This window comes from Micromys minutus, assembly GCF_963924665.1.
Source record: "Micromys minutus genome assembly, chromosome: X".
NCBI lineage: Eukaryota > Metazoa > Chordata > Mammalia > Rodentia > Muridae > Micromys > Micromys minutus.
Window position 1 is genome coordinate 23,228,863 of NC_137970.1, and position 27,558 is coordinate 23,256,420.

General features: G+C 38.4%; 1 protein-coding gene across 3 annotated transcripts in view; it reads left to right on the forward strand.

Annotated features, from left to right (window-relative positions):
- FRMPD4 (FERM and PDZ domain containing 4) overlaps window positions 1-27,558 on the forward strand; it is a gene marked incomplete at both ends in the record, with an annotated part of 949,207 nt that overhangs the window by 785,513 nt on the left and 136,136 nt on the right. For all 3 annotated transcript variants that reach the window (XM_080909714.1, XM_080909715.1, XM_080909716.1), the window contains 2 exons: window positions 21,972-22,132; window positions 27,075-27,177. In XM_080909714.1, the coding sequence (XP_080765840.1) occupies window positions 21,972-22,132; window positions 27,075-27,177 (264 nt within the window). The remainder of the gene's footprint in view (window positions 1-21,971; window positions 22,133-27,074; window positions 27,178-27,558) is intronic.

Sequence of the window (27,558 nt, forward strand, 5' to 3'; positions counted from 1 at the left end):
TTCTCAACATAACAGAAAAACAAGATATGTACCTATAATCATACTTCAAGACGATGGAGGTCCTCAAGAAGCATATGAATAAGCATATTACAGGAGAACACACATAAACAAGTAGAAGCCCTTAAAGAGAAAACATAAAAATCACTTAAAGAGCTACAAAAAAAAAAAAAAAAAAAAAAAAAAAAACCCACAATCAAACAGGTGAAGGAATTGAAAATGGAAATAAAAACAAAAAATTAATCATAAAAGGATATAACCCTGGAGATAGAAAGCCTAGGAAAGAAATCAGGAGTTATAGATGCAAACATCACCAACAGACTACAAGACATGGTAGAGAGGATCTCAGGGGAAACAGATAACATAGAAAAATTGACACAAAAGTCAGAGAAAATGCAAAAATCAAAAAGATCCTAGCCCAAAACATCCAGGATACCCAGGACAAAATGAGATGACCAAACCTAAGGATAATAGGTGTAGAGGAGGGCTAAGACTCCCAACTGAAAGGCCCAGGAAATATCTTTAACGAAATCATAGAAGAAAACTTCCCTAACTTTAAGAATGAGATGACTATGAACATACAAGAAGCATATAGAACTCCAAGCAGATTGGACCAAAAAAGAAATTTTTCCTGACACATAATAGTCAAAACACTAAATGGACAAAACAAAGAAAGAATACTAAAAGCAGTAAGGGAAAAAGGAAAAGTAACATATAAAACAAATCAAAATTACGCCAGACTACTCAACAAAGACTATGAAAGCTAGAAGATCCCAGAAGGATGTTATACAGACCATAAAAGAACATAAATAGCAACCTAGGTTACTATATCCAGCAATCTCTTTATTACCATAGATGAAGAAACTAAGATATTACAGGAAAAAAACAAATTTATATAATATTTGTCCACAAATTTAGACCTACAAAGGATAATAGATGGAAAACTCCTATACAAGGAAGGAAACTACAACCTAGGAAAAGCAAGAAAAAATACCCTTCACAATAGTCACAAAAAATATGAAGTACCTTGGTGTGACTCTAACTAAGCAAGTAAAGGACCTGTATGGCAAGAACTTCAAATCTCTGAAGAAGGAAATTGAGGAAGGTCTCAGAAGATGGAAAGATCTCCCATGCTCATGGACTGGAAGGATGAATATTGTAAAAATGGCCATCTTACCAAAAGCAATCTACAGATTCAATGCAATTCCCATCAAAATTCTAACTAAATTCTTCAAAGAGTTATAAATAGCAGTTTGCAAATTTATTTGGAATAAGAAAAAAACCTAGGATAGCAAAAACTATTCTCAACAATAAAAGCACTTCCAGGAGGATCACCAACCCTGACCTCAAGCTATATTACAGATCAATTGTGATAAAAACCGCATGGTATTAATACAGAGATAGGCAGGCAGATCAATGCAACAGAATTGAAAACCCAAAAATGAACCCACATACCTATGGTCACTTGATCTTTGACAAAGGTGCTAAAAACATTCAATGAAAAAAAAAAAAAGAAAGCCTCTTCAACAAATGATATTGATTCAACTGGCAGTCAGCATGCAGAAGAATTGCAAATCTATCCATTCTTATCTCCTTGTACAAAGCTCAAGTGCGAGTGGATCAAAGGCCTCTATATAAAACCAGGTACAGTGAAACTATTAGAAGATAAAGTGGGTAAGAGCTTACAACACAGAGACACAGGGGAAATTTTCATGAACAGAATAACAATGACTTATGCTCTAAGATCAAGAATCAACAAATGGGACCTCATGAAATTACAAAGTTTCTGTAAGGCTAAAGACACTCTCAAGAATACCAACTGGCAGCCAACAAATTGGGAAAGAATTTTTACTAGTCGTAACTGATAGAGGCCTAATACCTAATATATACAAAGAAATAAAAAAAATTAGACTCCAGAGAATCAAGTAATCCTATTTAAAAGTGGGGTACAGAGTTAAACAAAGAATTCTCAACTGAGGAATACCGAATGGCTGAGAAGCACCTAAAGAAATGTTCAACAACCCTGGTCACCAGGGAAATGCAAATAAAGACAACCCTGAGATTCTACCTCACACCAGTCAGAATGGCTAAGATCAAAAATTCAGATGACAGCAGATGCTGGCGAGGTTGTGGAGAAAGAGAAGCGAGCACTCCTCCATTGTTGGTGGGATTTCAGTCTGGTACAACCACTCTGGAAATCAGTCTGGCATTTCCAGGGAAACCTTGACATAGTACTAACCTGAAATCCCAGATACACTATTTCTTGGCATATTACCCAAAAGACACTTCAACATCTAACATAGACACATGTTCCACCATGTTCAGAGCTGCCTTCTTATTAATAACCAGAAGCTGGAAAGAACCCAGATGTTCTTCAACAGAGAAATGGATACAGACATTGTGGTACATTTACCCAATTGAGTAATACTCAGCTATTAGAAACAATGACTTTATGAAATTTCTAGGCAAATGGATGGAACTAGAAACTATCATCCTGAGTGAGGTAACCCAGTCACAAAAGAGCACACATGGTATGCACTTACCGATAAGCAGACACTAGCCCCAGAAAGCTCTGAATACCCAAGAAACAATTCATAGACCTTATGAAGCTCTAAAAGAAGAAAGGCCAAAATGTGCATGCCTAATTCTTTCTTAGAAGAGGAGAAGAAAACACTCACAGGAGGAAATACAAGGTTAAATAGAGGAGCAGGGATTGAAGAAAAGATCATTCAGAGCCCTCCTCAGGGGCTCTGCCAGAGTCATACAGATACAGCTGAAGATGTTTGCACCTAACCATCGGACTGAACATGGGGACCCCAATGAAGGAGCTAGACAAAGGACTGATGGACCTGAAAGTGTTTACAACCCCAGGGGAAGTAACTTATCAACCAACCAAACCCTCCACAACTCTCATGAACTAAAACACTATCCACTGAGCAGAGAAGCAGAGACCCATGACTCCAGCTGCATATATAGCTGAAGATAGTAGTGTCTGGCATCAATTTGCAAAAAGGCCCTTGGTCCAGTTAGAGCGAGTTTCCCAATGTAGGGGAATGCCAAGGCACTGAGGTGAAGAAAGTGATTGGGAGAAGGTATACCTTTGTGAAGACTAGTGGAGGCAGATGGGAGCAGAGTGGAGGGAGAGGGGATAACATTTGAAATGTAAATACAGAGAGTATCCAATAAAAAAAGAGTCTGTCTAAATAGCAGCTACATGTTAGCCACCAAACACAAAAAGAATGCTTTTCATTACATTGTTGTTGAATAAATACATGAATTTGATTGACTATAACAAAAGAGACTGTTGTAAACATAATCTGAAAAGCCAATTTCTACCAAATCAAGTGAAAACAGTAGACAAAATCCTCCAGACAAGAATATCAGTTCTTATAAAATGGGTTGTTCATTGATGTCTGAAATATTCTGATGTTCTCACTCTTGTAAACTACGTGGTAAGTCTATTCAGTTTTCTGTGTGGGTAATGCCTATTTTAACAATAAAAGTTCATTGAGAAATGTTTGATAGAGAGACAAAGTAATGTCTACATTGAGATTAGAAGAGTTTTGTTTCATTTCATTGAGACAAGGAGACACAAATTCCATAGTGGTCAATGTTGAAACATGTTTTTGAAGTTCCATATATATCTGGACAAGAGGGATGACTCAGAGGATAGAGTGCTTGCCATCCAAACATCAAACCTGAAGTTCTGATGCTCAGGACTCAGGAGCAAATATAGATGTGGTATTGCACAACTCCAATCCTAGCACTAGGGTGTGGAGAAAGCAGGGCTGGGGTTAGGCTGGGGTTCCATGGGGAAGTGGAACCTAGGAGTTTTCAAGATAGCTGGCCTAGCTGAATCACTGAATTAAGGGTCAAAGAGAAATTTTGTCTCAGAACATAATGTAGAAATTATTAGAAGACACAACAGCATTAACCTCTGGATTCCACACCTACAGACATCACTCAGACACACAAATGTACATATTAATACACAAATTAAGCAATAAGAAAAAAAAATTGGGGTCCATATAGGGAAGTACCCTATCCATAAAGGGATGCGTATTTTATAGAGATGTGGCATTTTATTTGTTTGTTTGAATGGTTGGTTGATTGGTTGGTTGGTTTGGTTTGGTTTTATGACTAGTTTGTGTATATTTATTTTAAAGTATTTGAATATGTGATGTGAGTGCTACTTTCTATGGAAAAGTACTTATTGTTATTGGATGAGAATCAGGAAAGAAGCCAGAGTTAGAAGCGACAACAAGGGAACTTTCCCTTGGGTGGTGTCAGATGGCAGAGTTAGCTTTATGGGATCTACTAAGTTGTTTCACAGAAGGAAAATGAATAATGAATGCCTTGACAATATTCTTGACAAGAAAAAAAAGTGTTGGCCTCAACAAGGTAGCCAATTTGTTACTCTAGAATACCAGAGACCAATGCAGCTAAAACCTATTAGCACCACAAAGCCTCAAGGAGCAATAAAAGGAAATAGTTGGAGCAAATGTACAAAATCAAGATCAGAAAAGTGGCATCATACCACAATCTTTGTCTTTCTACCCCAATTTTCTCTGCTAGAACTTCCCAAAATTTGAATCTACTGGCAGCCAGGTAAAGCCATCTTTACTTTAGGGAAACTTCATGGGCAGAGAGAGACAAAATGAACAATGGATCTTGAATAGTAGGTGAAGTTAATTTCACAGGCACAGAAATTACAAGAAAGGAAACACAAGCAGAAGACAATGACAATAGTAACATAACATCAGGTTTAGGAAGAACAAATTCCCTATATGAGGACTAGAAATAATTTGTTTAATACAGAAAAGTCTAAGGGGGAATTCATTTATATTGGCTCAACTTATCTACCCATTTTTATCAATTTCACTCTATACCTCAGACTGGCCCCAAATGCATAGCAATTTTTCTGCCTTAGCTTCCAAAATCCTGAAATTAGAGGCATGAGCCAGCATGCCTAGCTAAGAAAATTAAAATAAATTCAAACAGATATATTATCTCAAACTTTTCTTCTGGGATGTCTTATCAGCTGCCTTTCCCTTCCTCTCAGAAGTATTTAGTTACCAAAGTTGGCGCTTCATCAGTTAATCACTTATTAAAAATTTTGTAAAGATTATAAAATGGGGGAAATTTATAAAAATGTGGCTAGGCAACTCTTTAAAAATCTCTGATGAAACCTGTTATATGTCACTGTATCACATAGTCCTCTATGTTGTATTTCAAGTATAAAATAATTAAATCTTTTTGTCAGCGAATATAGGTATCTCGTAGGAGATACTTGGCTTGGGACTAAAACAAACTCTTCTGTACCCTCCCCCAATGCTTGCCCTAAAATGTGGCTAGAACTCAGTTTGCTGAACCTAATGTGATTATTTTACCTGGTTTGAGAAAGGATTTGTTCCTTATTACAAAGTTTCAAGTTTTAGCTTTTGCTTGAGAAAGTCTTTGCTCCTTATTATCAAGGTTTTTTTTTTTTCAAAAACCATAACTTCCTGCAGGTTAAAAGAGAGAGAGAGAGACAGAGAGAGAGATAATCAATAAAGAAGACAAAGTCTGTCCAGCCATGCAGCACTTCATGCTCTGTGAGCAACAGATGTTGACACTTCAGAAATATTTGGGGTGATTGGAATTTTTAACCCCCAAAAGGGTTCAATCTGTTGGACCCCTGAGCAAAGAGCTTATGTAAGAATCATCAGTCAATCTGTCCCTTTGCCAAGCAAACCTGGGGCCATTCCATTTCATTTTGCTTGCCAGGGCATGATGAGATAAGCCATGGAAATGTATCATTTCCCATCAGATTCTACCTCATTTTCTTTAGTCCCTAAAAGTGCCACTACAGTGGAATGTGAAATCTGAGCCTTTCAAGAGCTATAGTGATCTTTTTAAGATTGGTGACTCTGCCCTCATGAGCATGTAAGCCAACCGTAGGGCTTGCACCATGAGTCAGGAACATTCTGCAATATATGTAACATAATCTTCATCTAATTACCTTTTATACCTTTACTGGTAAAATACATTATGAGTACATACAATTATGAATATATATATTAATGTAAAGTTGTAGTTACTGTTTATATATGCATGCATATGTATATAATTTTATGAGTGCCTGCTTGCATGTATGTCTGTGCATCTTGCGCATGTCTAATGTCCATGGAGGCCTGAAGAGGGAAGTTGATCATCAAGTACTAGATTTAGAAATGGTTGTGAGCTACAATTTATGTGCTGAGAATCAAACCTGAGTTCTCTAGAGAAGCAGCCAAAACTCTTAACCACTGAGCCATCTCTCCCACCCACTCATATTAGTTAAATACATAATTAAGGTCATGAATGTATTGAGGATTCTGAAGCATATGTTTAAAATGTATTAACATGAGGTTTTTTAAAAAAGATTAATTGAGTTTAGCGTGGTGGTATAAACCCACAATACCAATACTTGAGAGGCTGAGGTAGAGAGATTTTAAGTTTGAATCCAACCAGGACTTCATGGCAAGCCTCGGCCTCTAAATAAAGAAACAGGAACAACAAGACAAATAAAGCAAGGTAAAATGAAAGTGAGATAGACATTTTAATTACTTAAAACCATTTTGGCATCATCGCTGCGTTAAATCACTTAATGTCTTAACTGACAGCCAAGTGACTAGAGATGATTTTTTTTTAATCTCAGGCTTCATCACATTACGCAAAAAAAAAAAAAAAAAAAAAAAAAAAAGAAGGTCTTGTGAGTTAAGCTTAATTCCTTTCTTGAGTTGAATCAAATCACTGAATAAAGAAGAGGACCCACTGAAAACTATGAAGGGAAAAGTGGGCAGAGAGTGGTGCTGGTCTGCTTGCTTGGTGGTTGTGTTTCCTTGCCATCTATGTTAAGAATTCACTGGATTTATCTGGAAGCTTCTTTGATGCCCATCAACTGTTCTCACAAACCAAAAGCAAAATGTTGCTTTTTCCTGTATTTACCAAATGACTTCACAGGAATGCTTCAATTGGAAGATTTTTAAGCAGGTTAGAGAAATCCAGTTCCACTTTTTCAAAGACTGCAGCTTCTATCTGTATATATTTGCATAATTTTCAATAAAACAATTAGACAACTGTTACATCCAAACATCTGTTTCCCTCCATGCTTAGCACAATGCAAATTTATGTGAAAAAAATCAAATTATTTTCTCACTCATCATTAAAATATCTGTTGGTGTTTTTTTTTTTTTTTTTTTTTTTTCTTTTTTCTTTTTCCTGAGAAGACCACTCTATAAAGTTTATTGTCGGCTGGTAGCCAACCACAGCCATTGGAAAACAATAAATTTCCCTAGCCATTCTACTAGTTTGTTCCAAAGCAACTACATGTTTGGCGTGTGGGCTTCCTTAGGTGTCTCTGCTACAGTAAGTTGCACTGACTTTTTTCAACAGGAACCATCTCTAAATTTACCCTGGAAGTTCACTTTGTTGTAGTCAATGCTACTTCACCAGGACTGCACTGTGTTTGTAGGCAGTGACAGCAGCCAGAGATTAGCCTTGGGTGTTGATTCCCAGATGCCATCCACCTTCCTAAATAACATAGTTTCAGTCACTGACCTGAGCTTCAGTATATAGGGTAAACTGGATTGCCCATAAACCCCAGTGGTCCTCCTGTATCTGCTTCCCCTGTACTAAATGACAAGGGTGTGCCATCATCCACACCTGCTGTGTTGGTTTGTTTGTTTGTTTGTTTGAAGACAGAGTCTCATTGTGTAGCTTGCTCTTGCAGAGACCCACATGCTGCCTTGCTGCCTATGCTTCCCTAGTGTGGATCATTTATTATGAAAGGCATGTGCCATTATGCCTGGCTATAAGACTTTGGTTCCCATTTTAATTGTGTGTTTGTGTGTGTGTGTGTGTGTCTGTGTGTCTGTGTGTCTGTGTGTACAGTTCCCACAGAAGTCAGAAGAGTGTGTTGGATACTCTTGATCTGGAAGAACAGGTAGTTGTGAGCCATCTAAGTATGTGCTGAGTACCAACTCAGGCCCTGTGTAAGAACAGTAAACACATTTAACTGTTGAGCAGTCTTTCCAGCCCCATTGAACAATATTTTCATAAGTACTCTTGGATATAAGGCCATTGTGCTTGCATAGCAAGCAGTTTATGGAGCCAACTTCCCAACTCCTTTGGCTGCATTCTCCTCTCTTTGGACACTAACAGACCATTCTAAGAATTTTTATTTTGTAACAGACTACACAGAGAATTTTTCTCACTCAGTGTTCCTTTATAATACCATAAAAATAGAATTAATTTTATTGCATTTTTTAAAAAGGGGGCTGTTCACATCTCCTTATCGGGCAGCATCAAATCTGTAAGCTAATTTAAAATGAACTGAATTTTGCATATTTAGTCTACCCATTTGCAAAGAAGCCTTGTTTATTCTAAAGCTTTCTGAAACTCTCCAATGAAAAGTCGTTTGTTTGTGATTGTAAGGTTAATCATCTTGAGATTTCCTAGCTTTCAAGGACTATGCAAGTTTCTAAGCTTTGAATCTTTAAATGCTCCTGACAAATTGTGGAAATTCACTGACAGTGGCCTGCAGAATTGATTAATGAAGGTCAAGGCCTTATGAATCTACAGGATACAAGCTCATGAAGGCAAAAAGCAATGAGGCACACTGTTATGTGCAGTGAAAACCCATTATGTGCAGTTATTTCTATTAAAATAACTCATCTTCAGTGGAGGAATTTGGTTTGGCTCCTTTGATTCCCAAGGACTGAGACTTACACAGATGTATTTGCTTAAAACATGGGCATTGAATATAAAACATATGCATGGTAAAAGAAATAGAACTCAGGGACATGAAAACAGAAATGTCCAAGTAGCTGTGCCCCTTGTCCTCTAGATCAGCAGTAACAAGAGTTAGCCCTGGATACAGGCAGACTTAGGATTCTCACTAGCAGCAATTTCTAACCCTCCTATCATAATGTTTCTTCAAAGTATACTTACCTAGTCTTTTGCTTATAATCTGTGATTTCTCCTTTCCCACATGTAATGTTTATCATTTCTAACCTGGTATATGTATGTATAAATATTGCCCTGAATTATTTTTCCATTAATTTATTTACTTATTCATTTTAATATCCAGATCACTGTCCCCCATCCCCCAGTCCCCTGCTCACATAGTCTTTCCACCACCACCCCTCCCCTTTTCTGGAAGTCCATCTGGGTATCCTCCAACCCTGACACATCAACTTTCTGCAGGGCTAGGCATATTCAGTCCCACCGAGGCTGCTAGGTAAGACAGTTCAGTTAGTGGGACAGGATGCACAGGCAGGCAACAGCTTTACAGACAGCTCTGACTCCAATTGTTTGGTGACAAGGATGAAGACTGAGCTGGCCATCTGCTTGCTACATATATATGGGTTGCCTAGGTCCAGCCCATGTAAGCTCTTTGGATGGTGGTTCAGTCTCTGAGGTCCCCCAAAGGTCCACGTTGGTTGATTCTGTTAGTCTTTTTATGGAGTTCCTATTCCTCCACCAGGGCCTCTACTCTTCCACAAGATTCCCTGAGGTCCAAGTAATGTTTGACTGTGGGTCTCTGTATCTGTTTCCATTGGCTGCTGGGAAGAGCATCTCAGAGGTTAGTTATGCTAGGCTCCTGTCTACAAGCATAACAGAGTGTCACTAATAGGGTCATGGATTGGTTCTTGCTCATAGGGTAGGTCTTAATTTTGGCTAGACATTAGCTGGTTATTCTTCCCATCTCTGCTTTTTGTTCCTGTGTATCTTGTAGACAAGACACATTTTTGGTTGAAGGTTTTGTGGGTGGGCTAGTGTCCTTATTCCTCCTCTAAAAGTCCTGTCTGGCTACAGTAACTGGCCACTTCAAAATTCAACATCCCCTCAGCTTCTTCCAGCCTTTCTGTAGTTCACCCACAGGGGTCTCCATCTTCAGTTCAGAGATTGGATGTAAGTATCTGCATCTGTCTCAGTCAGCTGCCTAATTGGCCTTATAGGAAGGAAGACCAGCAGTCTCAACTAACCCAGACCCCTGAGATCTATCTCAAACACTGAGTCGCCAACCAGGCACCATAAACGACCTGGGCTGAGGCACCTGACACATATACAGCAGAGGACTGTCTGTTCTGGCCTCAGTGGGAGAAGACATACCTAGCCATTGAGAGACTTGAGCCTACAGAGAGTGAGGAGGCCTGGCAGGAGAGGGAGCTCCTCTTGGAGACAGGGTGGAGGGGGGAATGAGATGAGGGACTGTGGAAAGGCAGACCAGGAAGGAGGTAAGGACTGGAATGTAAATAAATAGAAGTAATAAAAAGATTTTTAAAAGATTTATATCCCCTACTGCTTGGAGTCTTCGGGTTCCCCATAGCACCTTGGTGCTTCCCCATCATTCCAGGTCTCTGGCACCTCCTAGAGATGCCCCCACTGATGACTGTTCTCTCTCCATTGCTCTGCCCATACCTGATCCACCCTACCCTGCTCCCCTCCACATCCACTCTCTTGCCCTGTTTTGTCCCTCCATTCATCTTAGATATCTATTTTATTGCCTCATCTGGGAAAGATTGAACCATCTTCCCATGGACCTTCCTTGTTATTTAGCTACTTTGGGTCTATGGATGTTAGAGTGGGTATCCAGTACTTCAGACTAATATCCACCTATGGGTACATACCTTGTGTGTCATTTGGGGATTACCTCTCTCGGGATTATACTTTCTTATTTCATCCACTTTTCTTCAGAATTCATAATCTCCTTGTTTTGAATAGCTAAGTATTACATTGTGTAAATAAAAACCTTTTCTTTATCCATTCTTCAGCTGAGGGACATCTAGGTTGTTTTCCAGTTTCTGGATATTACAGATAAAACGACTATGATTATAGTTGAGCAAGTGTCCTTCTAAGGTTGTGGAGCATTCCAGAAGTGGTATAGTTTAGTCTTGAGGTAGAATTCTCCAAGTTTTTCTGAGAAATCACCAAATTGATTTCTAGAGTGTTTGTACAAGTTTTCACTCCAACCAGCAATGTAGGAATGTTTCCCTTGCTACACATCCTTGCCAGCATTTCTTGTCTCTTGAAATCTGATCTAAGCCATTCTGATGAGTATAAGGTGGAATCTTAGACTCATTTTGATTTGCATTTCCCTGATAACTGAGGTCATTGAACATTTCTTTAAATGTTTCTTACCCATTAAAGATTCCTCTGTTGAGACTCCTCTGTTTAGCTTTGTGCCCTATTTTTAAATTGTGTTGTTGGTATCTAATTTCTTGAGTTCTTTATATATTTTGAATATTATCCCTGTGTTAGATGTATGGTTGGTGAAGATCTATTCTCAACCTGTAGGCTGTTTTTTTATTCTATTGATAATGTCCTTTCACTTACAAAAGTTTTCAGTTTCATTAGGGTCTTTTAATGACTACTTCTATTTTCTAAGTGTTATAGAACTATTTAGATAGGTTACCTGCTCTTGATTTTACTTTGGTAAGTGGTATCTGTCTAAAAAAAATCATCCATCTCATTTAAAATTTCCAGTTCTGTGGAATATTGGCTTTTATGGATATTCTCTGTATTTGCATTTCAAATGTTATCCCCTCCACTCTTATCCCCTTCCCCCTTCCCTTGCTTCCATGAAGGTGCTCCCTCTCCCAACCACCCTCTCTCACCTCAGCACCTTGGCATTCCCCTACACTGGGAAAACAAGCCTTCACAGGACCAAAGGCCTCTTCTCACATTGATACAGACACTGCTATCCTCTGCTACATATGCAACTGAAGCCATGGGTCTCAATGTGTGCTCATTGGTTGGTGTTTTAGTCCCTGGAAGCTCTGGGAGCTTTTGGTTAGTTGATAATGTTGTTCTTCCTATGGGGTTGCAACCCCTTTCAGCTCCTTCAGTCCTTTATCTAACTCCTTCATTGGGGTCCCTGTGTTCAGTCTGATGGGTAACTGCAAGCATCCTCATCAGTATCAGTATGGCTGTGGCAGAGACTCTGGGGAGGCATCCATATCAGGTTCCTACCAGTAAGCACTTCTTGGAATCATCAATAGTGCTTGGGCTTGGTGGCTGCATAACCGATGGATCCCCAGGTGAGGCAGTCTCTGAATGATCTTTTCTTCATTCCCTGCTCCTCTATTTGGCTATTCGTCCCTGCATTTTCTCCCATGAGTCCATGAGTCTTTTGTCCCTTCTAAAAAGAACTACGGCATCCACCTTCCAGCCTCTTTTTTTTTTTTTTTTTTTTTTTTTTTTTTTTTTTTTTTTAGCTTCATAAGGTTTGTGAATTGTTTCTTGGGTATTCCAAGATTTTGAAGCTAGTATCAACTTATCAGTCAGTGCATACCATGTGTATTCTTTTGTGACTGGATTACCTCACTCAATGTGATAGCTTCTAGTTCTATCTATTTGCCTAGGAATTTCATAAAGTCATTGTTTCTAATAGCTGAAGAGTTCACTATTGTGTAAATATACCAAAATTTCCATATCCATTCCTCTGTTGAAGGACATCTGGGTTCTTTTCAGCTTATGACTATTATAAATAAGGCTGCTATAAACATGGTAGAGCATGTCTCCTTGTTAGATTTTGGAGCTTCTTTTGGGTATAAGCCCAGGAGTGGTATAGTTGGGTCTTTGGATTGTACTGTGTAATTATCTGAGGAACCTTCAGACACATTTCCAGAGTGGTTGTATCAACAGGGGATGAGTGTTCCTCTTTCTCCACATCCTCCCCAGCATCTGCTGTCACCTGAGGTTTTGATCTTAGCCATTCTGACTGGTGAAGACCTAATGCTGCATTGAATTTCCTCAGTGTCCATTGTTATGTCTCCATTTTCATGTTTGAGTTTGTTGATTTTGGGAAAACATGTCTTTACCTTTTAATTAGTTTGGCTAAGGATGTGCCTATCTTGTTGATTATCTCAAAGAACCAGCTCTTGGTTTTATTGGTTCTTTTTATTGTCATCTTTGTTTCTAACTGAATATTTTGAGCCCTGAGTTTGATTGTTTCCTGCCTTCTCTTCTCCTTGGGTGTTCTTGCTTCTTTTTTTCTAGAGTTTTCATGAGTAACTGAAATTGTTAGGATGAGAACTCACCAATTTCTTTATAAAGGCTTTTTGCTATGTACTTTCCTCTTAGAATTGCTTTCATTGTGTCCCATAAATCAGTTTGGGTAGGTTGTGCCCAAATATTTTTGTTGGATTATAGAAAGTCTTAAATTCCTTTTTTTCTCCCCTAACTCAGTGATCACTGAATAGAGATTTGTTCAGTTTCCATGGTATTTAGGTTTTCTATTGGTGTTGAAGTCCAGCTTTAATCCACGGTGATCTGGGAAGATGCATGGGATTATTTCAATCTTCTTGTATCTGTTGAGAATTGCTTTGTGACCAATTATATGATCAATTTTAGAAAAATTTCAGCAAGGTCTCAAAGAGATAAACTGGTGAAAATGGAGTGTTGAAGTCTCCCACTATGTCTGTGTCAGAATCAGTGTGTGGTTAAAGCTTTAGTAACGTTTCTTTTATAAAAGTGTATGCCTTTGCATTTGAGACATAGATAGATGTTCAGAACTGAGAAATCTTTCTGTTGGACTTTTTCTTTAATGAATGTGAATATTCATCATTCTTTGTCTCTTTAAATACTTTTGGATGCAAGTCTATTTTATTATATGGCATCTTGGGTCTGTTTACTTGGAAAACTTTTATCTAGCCCTTTACTCAGGGACTCAGAGATAATGTCTATTACTGTTGCTGAGATGTGTTTCTGGTATACAGCACAATGATGCATCCAGCTTATGCTTCTATTCTGTCAGCCTGTGTCTTTTTTTATTGGGGGAACAGAGTCTATTGATGTTGAGAGATATTAATGACCATAACTGTTAATTCTGTTATTTTGATGTTGGTAAGATAGTGTATGTGTTTCTTCTTTTTATTTTAATGCCATAAATTTATTTAATTATTGCGTTTTCTTAAGTGTAGTTATCCTCATTATATTGAAGTTTTACTTCTGGTATCCTCTATAGGGCTGGATTAGTGGAAAAGGTTTTGTTTGAATTTGTTTGTTTGTTTGTTCTTTTTCTTCATGTAATATCTTGATTTCTCCATCTATGGTAATTAAAAATTTTGCTGGGTATAGTAGTCTAGGCTGGCATTTGTAGTCTCTTAGGGTCTATAAGCCCTTTTACCAGGCCCTTCTATCTTTTAGAGTCTTTGTTGTGAAGTTAGGTATAATTCTGATAAGTATGTCTTTATATGTTACTTAACCTTTTTGCCTTACAACTTTTAATATTCTTTGTTTTGTGCATTTAATATTTTGGTTATTATGTAGGGTAGAGAGTTCTTCTTTGGTCTAATCTATTTGGTTTCTTTAAGCTTCTTGTATGTTTATAACCATCTTTTTCTTTATATTAGGGGAATTTTCTTCTATGATTTTGCTGACGGGTTTTTCTGGGACTTTATTCTGGGAATCTTCTCCTTCTTCTATTCCTATTATTCTTAAGTTTGGCCTTTTTACAGTGTTCCAAGTTTCCCAGATGTTTTGTGTTAGATTTGCCATTTAATTTGACTGATATATCAGTTTCTTCTGTGGTATTTTATATGCCTGAGAGTCTCTCTTCTATCTCTATGTTCTGTTGGTGATGCCTGTATCTGTTGTTCCTGTTCTCTTTCCTAGGTTTTTCCATATCCAGGATTGCATTACTTTATGTTTCTTTTATTGCTTCTATATCTATTTTCAGTTTTTGGATTATTTTGTTCATATACTTAACCTGTTTGATTATATTTTCATATATTTATAGTTATTTATTTTCTCTTTAATCTTTCCTTTATCATCAATATAAGATGAGACTTAAAGCCATTGTCTTGCTCTTTAGGTATGTTATGATATCCAGGGGAAAGGTTGGTTTTGATGGTGCCATGTTGGTCTGGCTTTTCTGAGTTATATTCTTGTGCTAGCCTTTGGCCATCTGGTTGTCTTTGATGTTGGCTGGCCTCTGGGACTTCAGGTAGAGGGCTGGTAGTCCCTAATAGCAGTGGGCCTCTTGTGGTTCTGGGGGCAGCAGGCCTCCAGAGATGCAGGCTGAGCTATGACCAGGAGTGAAGTACAGATCTTGGATTTCAGGTAAAATTGTGGACTAGAAGATAGAGCCCAGAGGGGATGGGGACAACCTCAGGGTTGCTGAGCTTGCTAGGAGCCCATCAGGTAGGGTCTGGATATCTCATTTCTTTTTTCCCAAGTGGCAGCAGGCCTTCAGGAAGGCAGTCTAAGCTGTGGCCCACGAATGGAATGCATATAGGGGATTTTGCAAGATAATGGGATTCTGAATAAAATTCGTATGGACTGGCCATTCATGATTAATCATGATGAAGACTCAAAATGTCTGAGTATCTTCAGCAAGGCAGAAATCCTCGTAGACTTTGATGTCTTCCTTTTTCATCGCTCACTCCCATGATAACCCATGTGGTCTCTTGAATTTCACTGGTTCTGCTATTTCTTTACACTGGGCCTGAGGGGCTTGATGCCTTCTTAGGCAAAGCACCAAACTGCTACTTTTCATTTTTCCCACTCTTCACTGGAGTCTTCAGCTTTATCTTCTGGTACCATGTTGTTCATACTTTCAAGGGGAAAATGCATAGGAAGAGTGGTCTGAAACCAACTTTTACTTTGAGCTCTATTAAAGGCATTTCCCCCAAATCAGAAACTGAAATATTTATGCTGTCTGTTTCAGACCTGGGAGAGAAAAAATCTCAATGAGGAACAAAGAGCAAAAGATGCTTTCAATAGATTATTTTGTCACATTACCCTAATGTTGACATGATAGAGACCTTGTCATAGAGTGTTCTCTACCTCATTTTGCTGTTGCAAGCTGTCAGCATCCCACAGTCAGCTTTCTCTGTCCCTTCCAATTTGCCTTTTTCTCTTTTCCAGTGCTAGAGAACTTGGATTTGCTTAGCTTGGTGATTTTAGTGAAAGCTTCCATATTAAGCCCCTCACAGAGCACCTAAAGCCTATCAGGGCTGTTGGAAGTTCTGAATGAATAGACGGCAGAGACAGTCAGGGAATAGGTTCCCCTAATCGGGATAGCAGGGTTCCCACTGTGGTTGCTGACTACAATACATTTACTTGTGAAATATGAAAAGAATAGTTCTAGAGAGAGAGAGAGAGACTCTTTAAATATTATGAAAAGTACTGGCTGCAAGATTCTGTGAGTTTTTTATGCATACCCCCCAATGTAGTGTAATAATACTCATAACACAGTTATTCAGTATCCCTCATTTGGGTCACCTAAAGGCTGGGCAGCTCTGCTACCCATGGCTTTTCATGGAGGTTTAGACTCTGCTTTGTCGTTCATGTTTCCATTCTGGAGAGGAGGCTGAAGGTACCGAATCTTACTTTTGGCTTCTGCACCAGCCCAAACATACACAGGATCTGTACTTGTTAGATCTGGGTTCACCTATGTGACAAACTTTGGGGAAAAATTATAGTAAGGTCAAGGGACGAAAAAATTGCATAGTGCAATGGAAAGCCTGGAAATGAAGGTGGCACCTTGCAGGTGAGTCACAGCCTGGTGAAAAAAGTAAGATGAAGTTTCTCTCCTACACAGGCTAGTACTCCTAGGACAGAGATAGGAACAGGATATGAATGCAGGTAACTGGTGTTTTCCTGAAGTGACAACTGAACTTTTTTTGGTACTAAAGTCACCTTATCATGCTAAACTCAGTCACAGATGCCTATTTATATCCGTTTTGGCTCAAGTCTTATCCTTGCAGGTGACCAACCTGCCATCATATGCCTGTTCAGATGCCTTAATATTCACACCAAAGGTGATGTTTCTAAATTTGGTACTTCCTTCTAGAATTTTTCATCTCAGCACATTTTCAATAGAAAGATCATGCTGACTCTAGTGGGTGTATCAAGTCCAAGAAAAGACTATAGGTTTTCTTCTGGTGTGCTTTCTTCCAGTCAATGCAATATTTAATGATTCTTTTATTGTTAGAGAGGATCAAAAGCTCCAAAAATTCAAAAAAACTCCTTTTCTTTTGTCATGGGGAATCATGCAGTAGGAGTCACACAGTCCCTTTAGAAATGAAATTCCCCAAGAAAGAGCAAGACTGTGCAGTTAATCCAGATGGGTACATTTTCCACCTCAATTGTTAGCCCCTATTTTTAAGTCATAGATTCCTGACTTATCTGTGTTTGCTGGAGAACCCTGGGGAAGGGATGAAGGTTTATGTACTTGGTCACTGTATTCTTGTAGTTTCCACATTAGAATTTACTGAAGCATGTTTAAAAAGTGAAAAGATGTGGCTTTTGAGTTCCTTATAAAATCTTACAACCACCCTCACAAAAAAAAATTCTTGAAAGATAAGGGCTCCTGATTCTTTCCTTTACTACCAAGATCAGCATGGCATTTCACAGTATGGGGATATCTTATTTCAGACCTGTCTACTGAAGAAGAGAGACGGATAACTTTGAGATCATTAATCTGAAAATGTAACCTGATGAGCAAGAAAATGGTAATGTTATCAGAAGCTTTCCTTCCATATACAAGGAAAACAAAGCGAATCAAGAGTCGTTAATAAACATCAAATGCTAAAACTAGCAGCAGCCAGAAACTGAGTTTGACTGGGTTTGTAACCAGTTTGGGAAGGGTGTAGCAGGGCAGCTATATGACCACACTTGAGATATTGCTGACACAGGAAAGCAGTATTTAAGAAAGGGAGGCTCCTGCCTGCCTCAGCTCTGATTCAGAGCAGAAATGAATATTTTTAATATTTTTTCATCCCTCCAGCTCACTCCTTATCCCTGTGCCCCATGGTACCGTTTCATTCTTTGTTTTTTACTCTTTCTTCTTGTATTCTTTTGTGTCCCTGGTAGAGTATTGCCTTGGGTATCTTAAGTCCTTTTTCTATTTATTCTGCTATTGCATTTGATCTAAACATTTTAATTGAAAGCCTTGAACTAATGAGGCATGTTACCCAGAGAGTTGGGCTACAATTGTTTGAAATGGTAGGTTGGTTTTTTAGCTAGGGTTTCTATTGCTGTGGTAAATTACCATGATCAAAATCAACTTGAGGAGGAAAAATTTTGTTTCCTCTTACACTTTTGGGTCACACTTCATCACCGAAGAGAGTTAGGGCAGGAACTTAATCGGGGAAGAAATCTAGAGTCGGAACCTAATGGAGAGGCATTGAAAGAGTGTTACTTCATGGGCTCACATGGAATGCTTACCATAACACATAGGACCATGAGCCAAGGAGTGGTAATATCCATAGTGGAATGGACACGCCCTCACCGATCATCAATGGAGAGGATACATCCCAGGCTGACCCACAGACCCATTTTCTCAATTGTCATTTTTCGCTTCCAAAATGACTCTAACTTATAGCAAGTTGATATAAAACTGACCAGCATAGTTGGTTTTCAAATTTAACAATGGAATACTTTCATCATGTCTGAAAAGTATTCCCTTCTACTCATTGATATTTAGAGATAAAATTAAAAGCTATCATTTTCTGAATATTTACATTTTGTAAGTGCCTTGCATGTCTTGTCTGCTTTGCACATTTCTTTTATAAAATTGTTATAATTACTGTCATCATTTTCCAAATGGTGTATGAAGTAAGGAAGCAGGCCATACGGTTACTATTCGGTGTCATTAGAAGCCAAAGCCAGGTCACCTGGCTTCAAAGTCTTACTACAAACAACCATGCTGGTTTTTCATATACATCCTGTTTCTTGAGCAAACAGGAAGAACAGATGTTATGGGTGCATCAGGGCATGTACCCGTGGTCTACTCTTGTGGAGAAGATGTAGGTGTAGGAGAAAAGTTCCAGAATAAGAAAAGGTTTACCTTTGTTCCATCAGAATGGCTTCTCACAGTACTTAAAAGCTCTCAAATTTCTGCTACTTACGTCTTCTTGCCGTTACGATCGATCTGTCAGAAGGGATGCCATGGGTCATGGGTGCTCTTTTTCTTATGTACCCTCCTTTCTGCTGCCAACACAGTAGCTGAATGCCACTATTCAGACTTTAGGTGTTAGAAAACTTACATTATAATATTAGATAACATAAATGTTAGAATGCTAACATTCAGAATTTCTATTGGCCTCCTGGTTTAGTCAAAGCAAAAGACCAAATAAACACATGAGCTTGTACCATCCCTGTAGGATCTCTACCATCTTTCCTTTATTACACAATGGTGGCATCAAACCCACAGCCTACCTCCTTAATTACCCTAGATGTCACTAAGCATGCTTTCTTCCCATTGTACTTCATGATCCCCCTGTCTTGAGAGCACTTCTTCAAAATGTTACCCAGGTCCCTGGTAAAACACTTTACAGCAGCCTCATACAGTCGGTAGCTATCTGCCCAGCTTCCCTGTGCAAATTCTCTCCTTATTAACCATAACCTGGAATGAACATTTTATTTTTGATTTCTTTCTTTTTTATATATTTCCAGAATGGAGAGCCCAGTGGGTGTTTCATAAATTAACTAAGTAAATACATTATTAGTATATTATGAAGTTGTCTTGAAGAATTAAGCAAACTAACATATGGAAAGCATTTAGAATAAATAATACTTAGTAAGAAATTGATGTTTAATAACTGTCATTATTATTATTATGTTATTAAATTATAATAATATGAGAGATGTTGAATGAATGATATTGAAACTTTAAATACTGTTACTTTATTGTTTCCTAGAAAGAATCTAATAAAGCCACTGATGTTTAAAATATTCTAATTTAATTGCCCATGAGCTTCTATAAGAGATGTCAACCAAATCAATTGTGTCCTCTCTTCCTATTAGCTAGAGCACACACTGCCATGGCCTCTTTCTTGTACTCATTTCTTTTCCTCTCATGGCTTTTGAAAAGAGCTTGTGAAGAGGGTCAAACAATTTCCATTAGAGCAAAGTCTTCAAGATTTAAATCACATAACAGATGAGCCTTAGGTAAAAAAGCATACAACACATTTATCCACTCTGTTTCTCCTAGTGCTCCATGTCTCAAGCAGTTACATTCTGTTTGCAGATTTTACAGTTGTGTATCTCTAGCATCTAGCGCATGGAGGGTTTTTGCTGATCTTGCCTAATTTACGAATTACACTGAACAACATCATCCTTCTGCTGTCCCTGTCTTTCCTTCTTACCTTTGGGCAGTACATAGTCCAGACAGCATATAGAACAGCAACATCCAAGGTATTTTTAAATGATACTCTTTTGCATATTAAAAATATTTTAAGTTAAAATGAGTGCTAGGAAGATATCTCAGTGGATAAATGTGCTTGCTGCTAAGTTTGATGATATGAGTTCAATCCCTAGGACCCACATGGTAGGAAAAGAAAACCAATTCTTGAAAGTTGTTTTCTGACTTCCACATGTAAACTCACTCACTCACACACACACACACACACACACACACACACACACACACACACAGAGAGAGAGAGAGAGAGAGAGAGAGAGAGAGAGAGAGAGAGAGAGAGAGAGAGACTCATTCATGCACTCACACACAAGAGAGAGAGAGAGACAGACAGACAGACAGAGACAGACACAGAGAGAGAGACACAGAGAGAGAGCATAATTAAATAAATGTAGAATAAAGTTAAGTTACTCTTCTTCAAAAGAAAGCTGTCTTAGACAATTGTTAAGAATGAAAACTTCACTAGGAATTGTGGGAGTTGGGCTCTGAAACCTGATGGTTTCATACTTTTATATCTTGAATATTACTCCTTTTTATCCTTTCTCTTCTCACCCTCCTCCCTCTCCTACTAGAACCATTTTTGTTAACAAGCCCCCTTCTATTTGCATGTCTTCTTTCTGCATGTGGTCACAGAGTTTATTTAGTTTCTTGCATGGGTGTGATCAGAAAGCTATTTATTAGAACAAGGGCAGATTAGCAGGAGCTACAACACTGAAGAGACTACTTCTCAAATGTCTTATGATATTCGTGCTTGATTTATTACTAAAATTTCAGTTAATGCAAAAGTTCATTTAAATCATTCAAATCATTTTTTTTCTTTGTGAAAGTAAATGTCAAGACTGGGACACTTAATTGCTTTTGGAATAGAGAATGAATTTGGTAGCAGGATAGGGCATTACCACTAAAACCATCCATATTTTAACTTATTATTAAATAAGTTAAAAGTTATTTTAACTTTGCTAATCTCAAGTATCATATTTACTTCCAACTGAATGTCTATAACTTTATGAGACCATGGGTCAGCATTTCAGTTAAAATTTGATAGTGTTATACAAAGAAGTAACTTTTCTCCCTGACTAACAATTTAATTTACTATTGAAAACCTGCTGTGAGTCAGACACAGTGATATATTGGTGAATATAATCATGTATATATATATATATATATATATATATATATATATATATATATATATATATATACAATCAATACAGTTCATAGACTAAGTCTGTAGCTGAATGACAGACAGTTACATGGCATGCATGTGGCATCAGGTTCCACTCGCATCTCCATGCACATGACAACTAAGTATTTTGTCCTTAAAGGCTGTACATTTTTGTCTTGGAAAGCAAAGTAGTAAAACTAAAAGTCATCATTAAAATAAATGTCTTCTGTAGTACATTTGTAGATAAGTAGTGCCTTGGTGGAGAGAGAAAATAGGAAAGGATTAAAAGGTTAATAAAAACAAATTAAAAGAATATATATATATATATATATATATATATATATACACACACACACACACACACACACATATGATGGTAATATGTGAAAAGCAGTTTGACAGAGGCAACAGTGCAGCCTGCAAATATTTGTAGGACAAGCATTCCACATTGTGTGGACAGTTGGTGCAAAGTCCTGGGAATTACAGAGTTCCAAAGGAGAAATATATAGACCATAAAGGAGGACCATGAGTCTCTACTTCTTTCCTACACTCTATCAGTGACAATAGGTTTCATTTCAAGGCCAGTGCCTAACCACCACATTGATATCTTTTTTATCTGTATTTTTTCCACAGTCACATGACACAGGCAATCCCATTTGATGATCCTCGGTTTGACAGCTGCCAAATCATTCCCCCAGCTCCACGGAAGGTGGAGATGAGGAGAGACCCTGTGCTGGGCTTTGGGTTCGTGGCAGGGAGTGAAAAGCCAGTGGTCGTTCGATCAGTAACACCAGGTAAGGATCCAAACCCACTCTTTGGTCTTTCATAAGACTACTTGTCACACCCAGTGAGAGTGACTTCAGTTCACTTCTGTGAGTGATCAAACTGTGAAGTGACACTTTCCCGTCCCCCAACAGATTGCCAAAAAAGACAGAAATGTGACAGCAAAATTGGCTTTATTTTACATACTTAAAAGTATGTATGTTTGTATGTATGTATTGGGGTGTTTTGGAGACAAAACTTTGCTATGTTGCCCTGTATTTCTTGGTAGGATTATCTGTAACCCTGCCTAGCATAAAGTTCATGGCAATCGTACTGCCTGCATGCCCATGTCTTATTTCCAAGACTTTAAACTCCCAAATCCATCATATCCTGTGGGTCAGGAAAAATACTGGTAGTATCGCTGATAACTGTTGTACCACTTTTGAATGGAGAAATGCAATAGTGAGTGGATGGTAGGCACTCTAATGGATGTAAGTACCTGATGGAAATCACACTGTGGTGTTCAGATTATAGTATAATTTAGTCTCAGGACAGTTAAATTACTTTACAAATATGCACATTCTTTCCTTCTCACTAAAGGCAGGCAATTTCTATGCCTCATTATTGTTGATATGGATCAAAGAAATGACTTTGGCCAATGGCACATTGGTAAATACAGTCTAAACAGAAGGTTGGATTGCATGTGTATAGTTGAACTCTGTCCTGGCTATAAGAATGTATATTTTCCCAGGGATACTGCTATTCCTACAGCCTCAACTCCACAATAAACTCTTGGGAAAGCATCCAGTTAGTCTAAAGCCTGAACCTCGGTTCAACCCAATCAGTAATTTGAATCAGATGTGTTCAGCTAAGCCAGGCCTGAACCATCCTAGTAAACATTCTCTCTCTCTCTCTCTCTCTCTCTCTCTCTCTCTCTCTCTCTCTCTCTCTCTCTATCTCTATCTCTATCTCTATCTCTATCTCTATCTCTCCTTTAACATTACAGATTTATATTTTTGCCTCCTCTCCCAGTCCTCCTCCCAGAGTTCTTCATCCCATCCTCCCTCCCCTTTTCTTCTGAGAGTGTGCCTCCTCAGCATACCCTTTCTATGGGGCAACACATCTTTTCAGGATTAGACACATTCTCTCCCACTGAGGCCTGACAGGGCAGTCTTCTGTGCCAGGGTGGCTCGGACTAGCTTGAATATCCTCTTTGGTAGGTGGTTTAGACTTTGGGAGCTCCCAGGGGTCCAGGATAGTTGATACTGTTGTTCTATGGGGTTGCCATTCCCTTCAGCTCCTTCAATCCTTCCCTTAACTCTTCCATAGGAGCCCCCAACCTTAGTCCAATGCTTGGGTCCAGAGGGCCATGAGAATAAATGGAAATATGTGTCTGCCAGGGGTGGGGGGTAGGAAAACCTCTAGAAAGTCTCAGAGACCTGGAATATGAGAGACTCTCGGGTCTCAATGGAGGTGCCATCACAGCTCTTAAATACTACAATATGACAGTACACTGTATCTAAATTACTCGTATGTGGATATACTGCTGTCCCACTCAATAGTAAAGTCCTACACATAATAAGATAGATTCTGGGGGCTGGGGAAATGGCTCAATGAGTAAAGTATATGCCATAGGCAAGAGGAGTTGAGATTATATCCCTAGTAGCCATTTCAAAGTTTGCATGTAAAGCAATTCATGGTGACACACATTTGTAACTCTAGCCATGGGGTAGGATTAGAGAATAGATCCCAAGGACTCATTGCCAGCTAATAAATACACAGTTTCAGTGAGTGACCATGTCTCAGAGTCAGATGGACAAAGATTTAAAAAAAAAAAAAACTAGGCACCAATCTCTAGCTTCCACAGGTATACAAACATACATATGCACAAAAACTACAATACATATACATGCACCATACACATTCACACAAGATGTAGATGTGTCATTTCAGAAAGAGCCCAGATTCTTCTGTAACACTACTCAAATTTGAGTACTGTCTCTGGTTCTTATTAGGCTTTGTGATACTCATGTCCAACCCCTGCTTTTCGGTTGGTTGTAGTTTTCTGTGGTATTCATGTTAGGTGGATTCTTATAGCATCTAATTTAGCAAGCTATGGGGTGGTATATAGAGATACTTCCATAACTTCTGGATTATTATTACTGAATTTTCAAGTATCTGGCCTTTTAGTCAGGCAGTGATGGGAAACAGAAGTTGACCATGGAAGTGATTAAATTTTAAATTTTCCATTCTTTTGACATAACCTGGGTAAATTGGGCATCTCTCTCTCTCTCTCTCTCTCTCTCTCTCTCTCTCTCTCTCTCTCTCTCTCTCTCTCTCTCTCTCCCTCTCTCTCTCTCTCTCTCTCTCACACACACACACACACACAGACACACACACACACACACACACACATATTGTGGTAAAATAGTAGTATAGAAACTTAAGCAAACTCTTGAACTCATACTTCTGCAAAGCAGCTTTTCCATAGATGAGGAAGACTTATATCACAGACAGAATTCTGCACACACAGAAGCAGACACTTTAAGCACTGGAAATTCTCTACCCTGTTCCTTTCTGTGTCCTGAACTCTTCTTTGTTTAGAAATCAGAAAATACATATTGTCTATTATTTTTGAGGAGAGTAGAAAGAAGTGAAAGAGTCAAGGGTCCTACTTTTGGTCATTTTTGAAGGTGAAAATTTTGGTCAGATAAACTGTCTATCATAAAAGTGACTCTACTTGAGTCCAAGGTGATTTCAGTAACATGAGCAGATTTTTGCCATAAGGCACAACCCAGTCATCATAGCCAAGGTGGTGAAACAATTCTCTGAAAGAGGCCAGTATTTCATACTTTGGAAGGATTTGTTTGCCTCTTCCAGAGTTCTTGATTCAAGTTGCTTAGTTAACCAAGAATATTCCCATTTGATCTGAATGCATAAGTCAACTGAATGTGGTGACTCATGACAGTACTACCAGAACACAGGGTCTAATTCAGGAGGATAACTGTAAATTCAAGCCCAGCATGAGCTACAAAGTGAGTTCCAGACAGTTTAAGTTATGGAACAAGACCTTGTCTCATCAAACAAACAGATAAAATTGACAGGTGAAACCTAAGAATATGTCCTATTGTTTGAGAGTGGTGTTCTCAGCAAACAGTCCAATGCACCCCGCCCCTTCAAACAGAATGTCAGAAAATATTTCTATGTTTAACCAGCATTTGATTTGTAACCATTTGCTTGACTGAATAAGTGTGGCTGTTTGCACATAATCGGGTGGTTGAAATAGGTTTCTCAAGTGCTCTTTCTGAATTCCTTGTGTGCAAACACAAATTCTTGGTGCCTAGAGCTACAAAATGAATGTTTTCTATTACTTATATAAGTGTGTTTTAAAGTCCCCTATTTTCTCACTCCTCGGAAATACAAATTGATGGTACAGTTTGAGTGGCACATCTGCCCAGTGTTGGAGTGTCTGGAAAATAATCAAAGGAGTCTGAAATTCTTGTTCTGGTCATAAAATATTCATTCCAATTGCTAAACAATGATGTAGTGAACTTATTTAGAAGATGGTATTCTAACTACACCTATTGCCCAGTGCTACCTCTCTGGAAATAGGGTGAAAATTATATAGTACCACATAGCACCATGTCAGTATTTGGAAGGTAACTGCACCTAGCCATACATGGGAGAATGATTCAAATAGTTGAATAACCTGAGTAATTGTTTAGTTTTTTTTAAATTTTAAAAACAGTTGTGCATTTTATACAAATGTGGCTTTAAGTCTTGCTTAGAAAGAGGAAGGTCAAAAGAGAAGTCAGGCCTTCTGAACTTGCAGTGCATCCTGATATATTTGTACTTCATGCTTATTCTTTTGCTGCTGAGCTCAGTTCTCTCATTTGGTGCAAGGACTCATTGTAATATTCAATAAGGTTACCAAATGAAAGATCCTTCTCACAGCAGTGGGCATCATAACTGTCCAAGAAACATCAGTTTGTTATTTTCTCCTTAGGAATCCAGCTGAAAAGTGAAATGTCCTATGACATTCAGAGCTGTCAGGCCATCACATCTGGCCTGGGCTGTTATATGGATCACAAACAATTTGACCAAATGTCAACAGCAGACACTGCCAGTAGCCATGCTATATCAGGGCCTGGAAGCATAGACACAAACACCCAAGCACACTTAAACTTATGGATTTGACCAACCACACCCCTTTGTTATTGACATCGGAACAAATTCATCGTTAAAAACTTGAATCGCAGCTAGGTCTCCTTCCATCATTGACTTTATTTTATTTATTATTATATGTGTATGTGTGTTTTCCTGCATGTCTGTCTATGTACTACTTGTGTCTCTGGTGCTCTTGGAGGAGGTCAGAAGAAATTATTGGATTCCCCCAGGACTGAAGTTACAGGCTGCTGAGGTTTTAACCAGGGTTCAATGAAGAGCAGCCACTGTTCTGGACCAATAAGCCATCTCTCAAGCTCAGTGGTCCCTTCATTTAATCTCTTAAGCAATCTTTTAAATGTTTGTGATGAAACTATTTTCAATTCCAGTTAGCATCCTTACTACAGAATTTGCCTCCACTTCATTTAACCTGTCCCAAAAGTATTTAAGACACAGCCAAACTTTATAAGATGTCTTTTCTAAGCCTCTATGGTTGAGTGGTTTCACATTTGTTCATACTTGAAATGAACAAATACATGCAATTTTGTTCAAATCCAGCCATGCCTGGGTTGTTGCAGAAGAGTACACGTGAAGACACCTTGAGTCTCTTCTATTCCTGCCTCAAGAATCACACAAAGAGACAAGTCAGAGTGCAACTTGGTCCTCAGATGGTCCCAAAGAACATTCTGGTGTTATATGGTTCTGATTTTGCTGAAATCATAATTTGCTCATGATGAGAGGAGGGATTTTAGGTGGGTGGACAAAAAAAAAAAAATCTCACTTGTGTGTTTTCCTGGCATCTGTTCCCAGGTGGCCCCTCAGAAGGCAAGCTAATCCCAGGGGATCAGATTGTAATGATTAATGATGAACCAGTCAGTGCCGCGCCAAGAGAGCGGGTCATCGACCTGGTCAGGTAGGTGGCATCTGCATTCATCTGTATCTCATTCTTCTCTTCCACAGAGGCTGATACATGGTTCTTACGCCTTATCTGTCAGAGCAAGAGTTTCCTGTGGGCCTATGCAGTACAGAATCATGAGCCTAGAAATTTATGTTATAAAAATGTCAGTTATACTAACTGGTAATAAAAGAAACAAAGAAACAGGTTCATGATCCTTTTAATGATCCTTATATCTCCATTACTATATCCAAAGGTTGCATTTCATTTCCTTCTCAAATTACTGACACATTGATTTTTTTTCTGTAATCAAGGAGACTAAAATATGAGAGCTAAATATAGCATAACATTATGAGTAATTTTACATGTATAATTTCATGGATACACAAACATAAAATT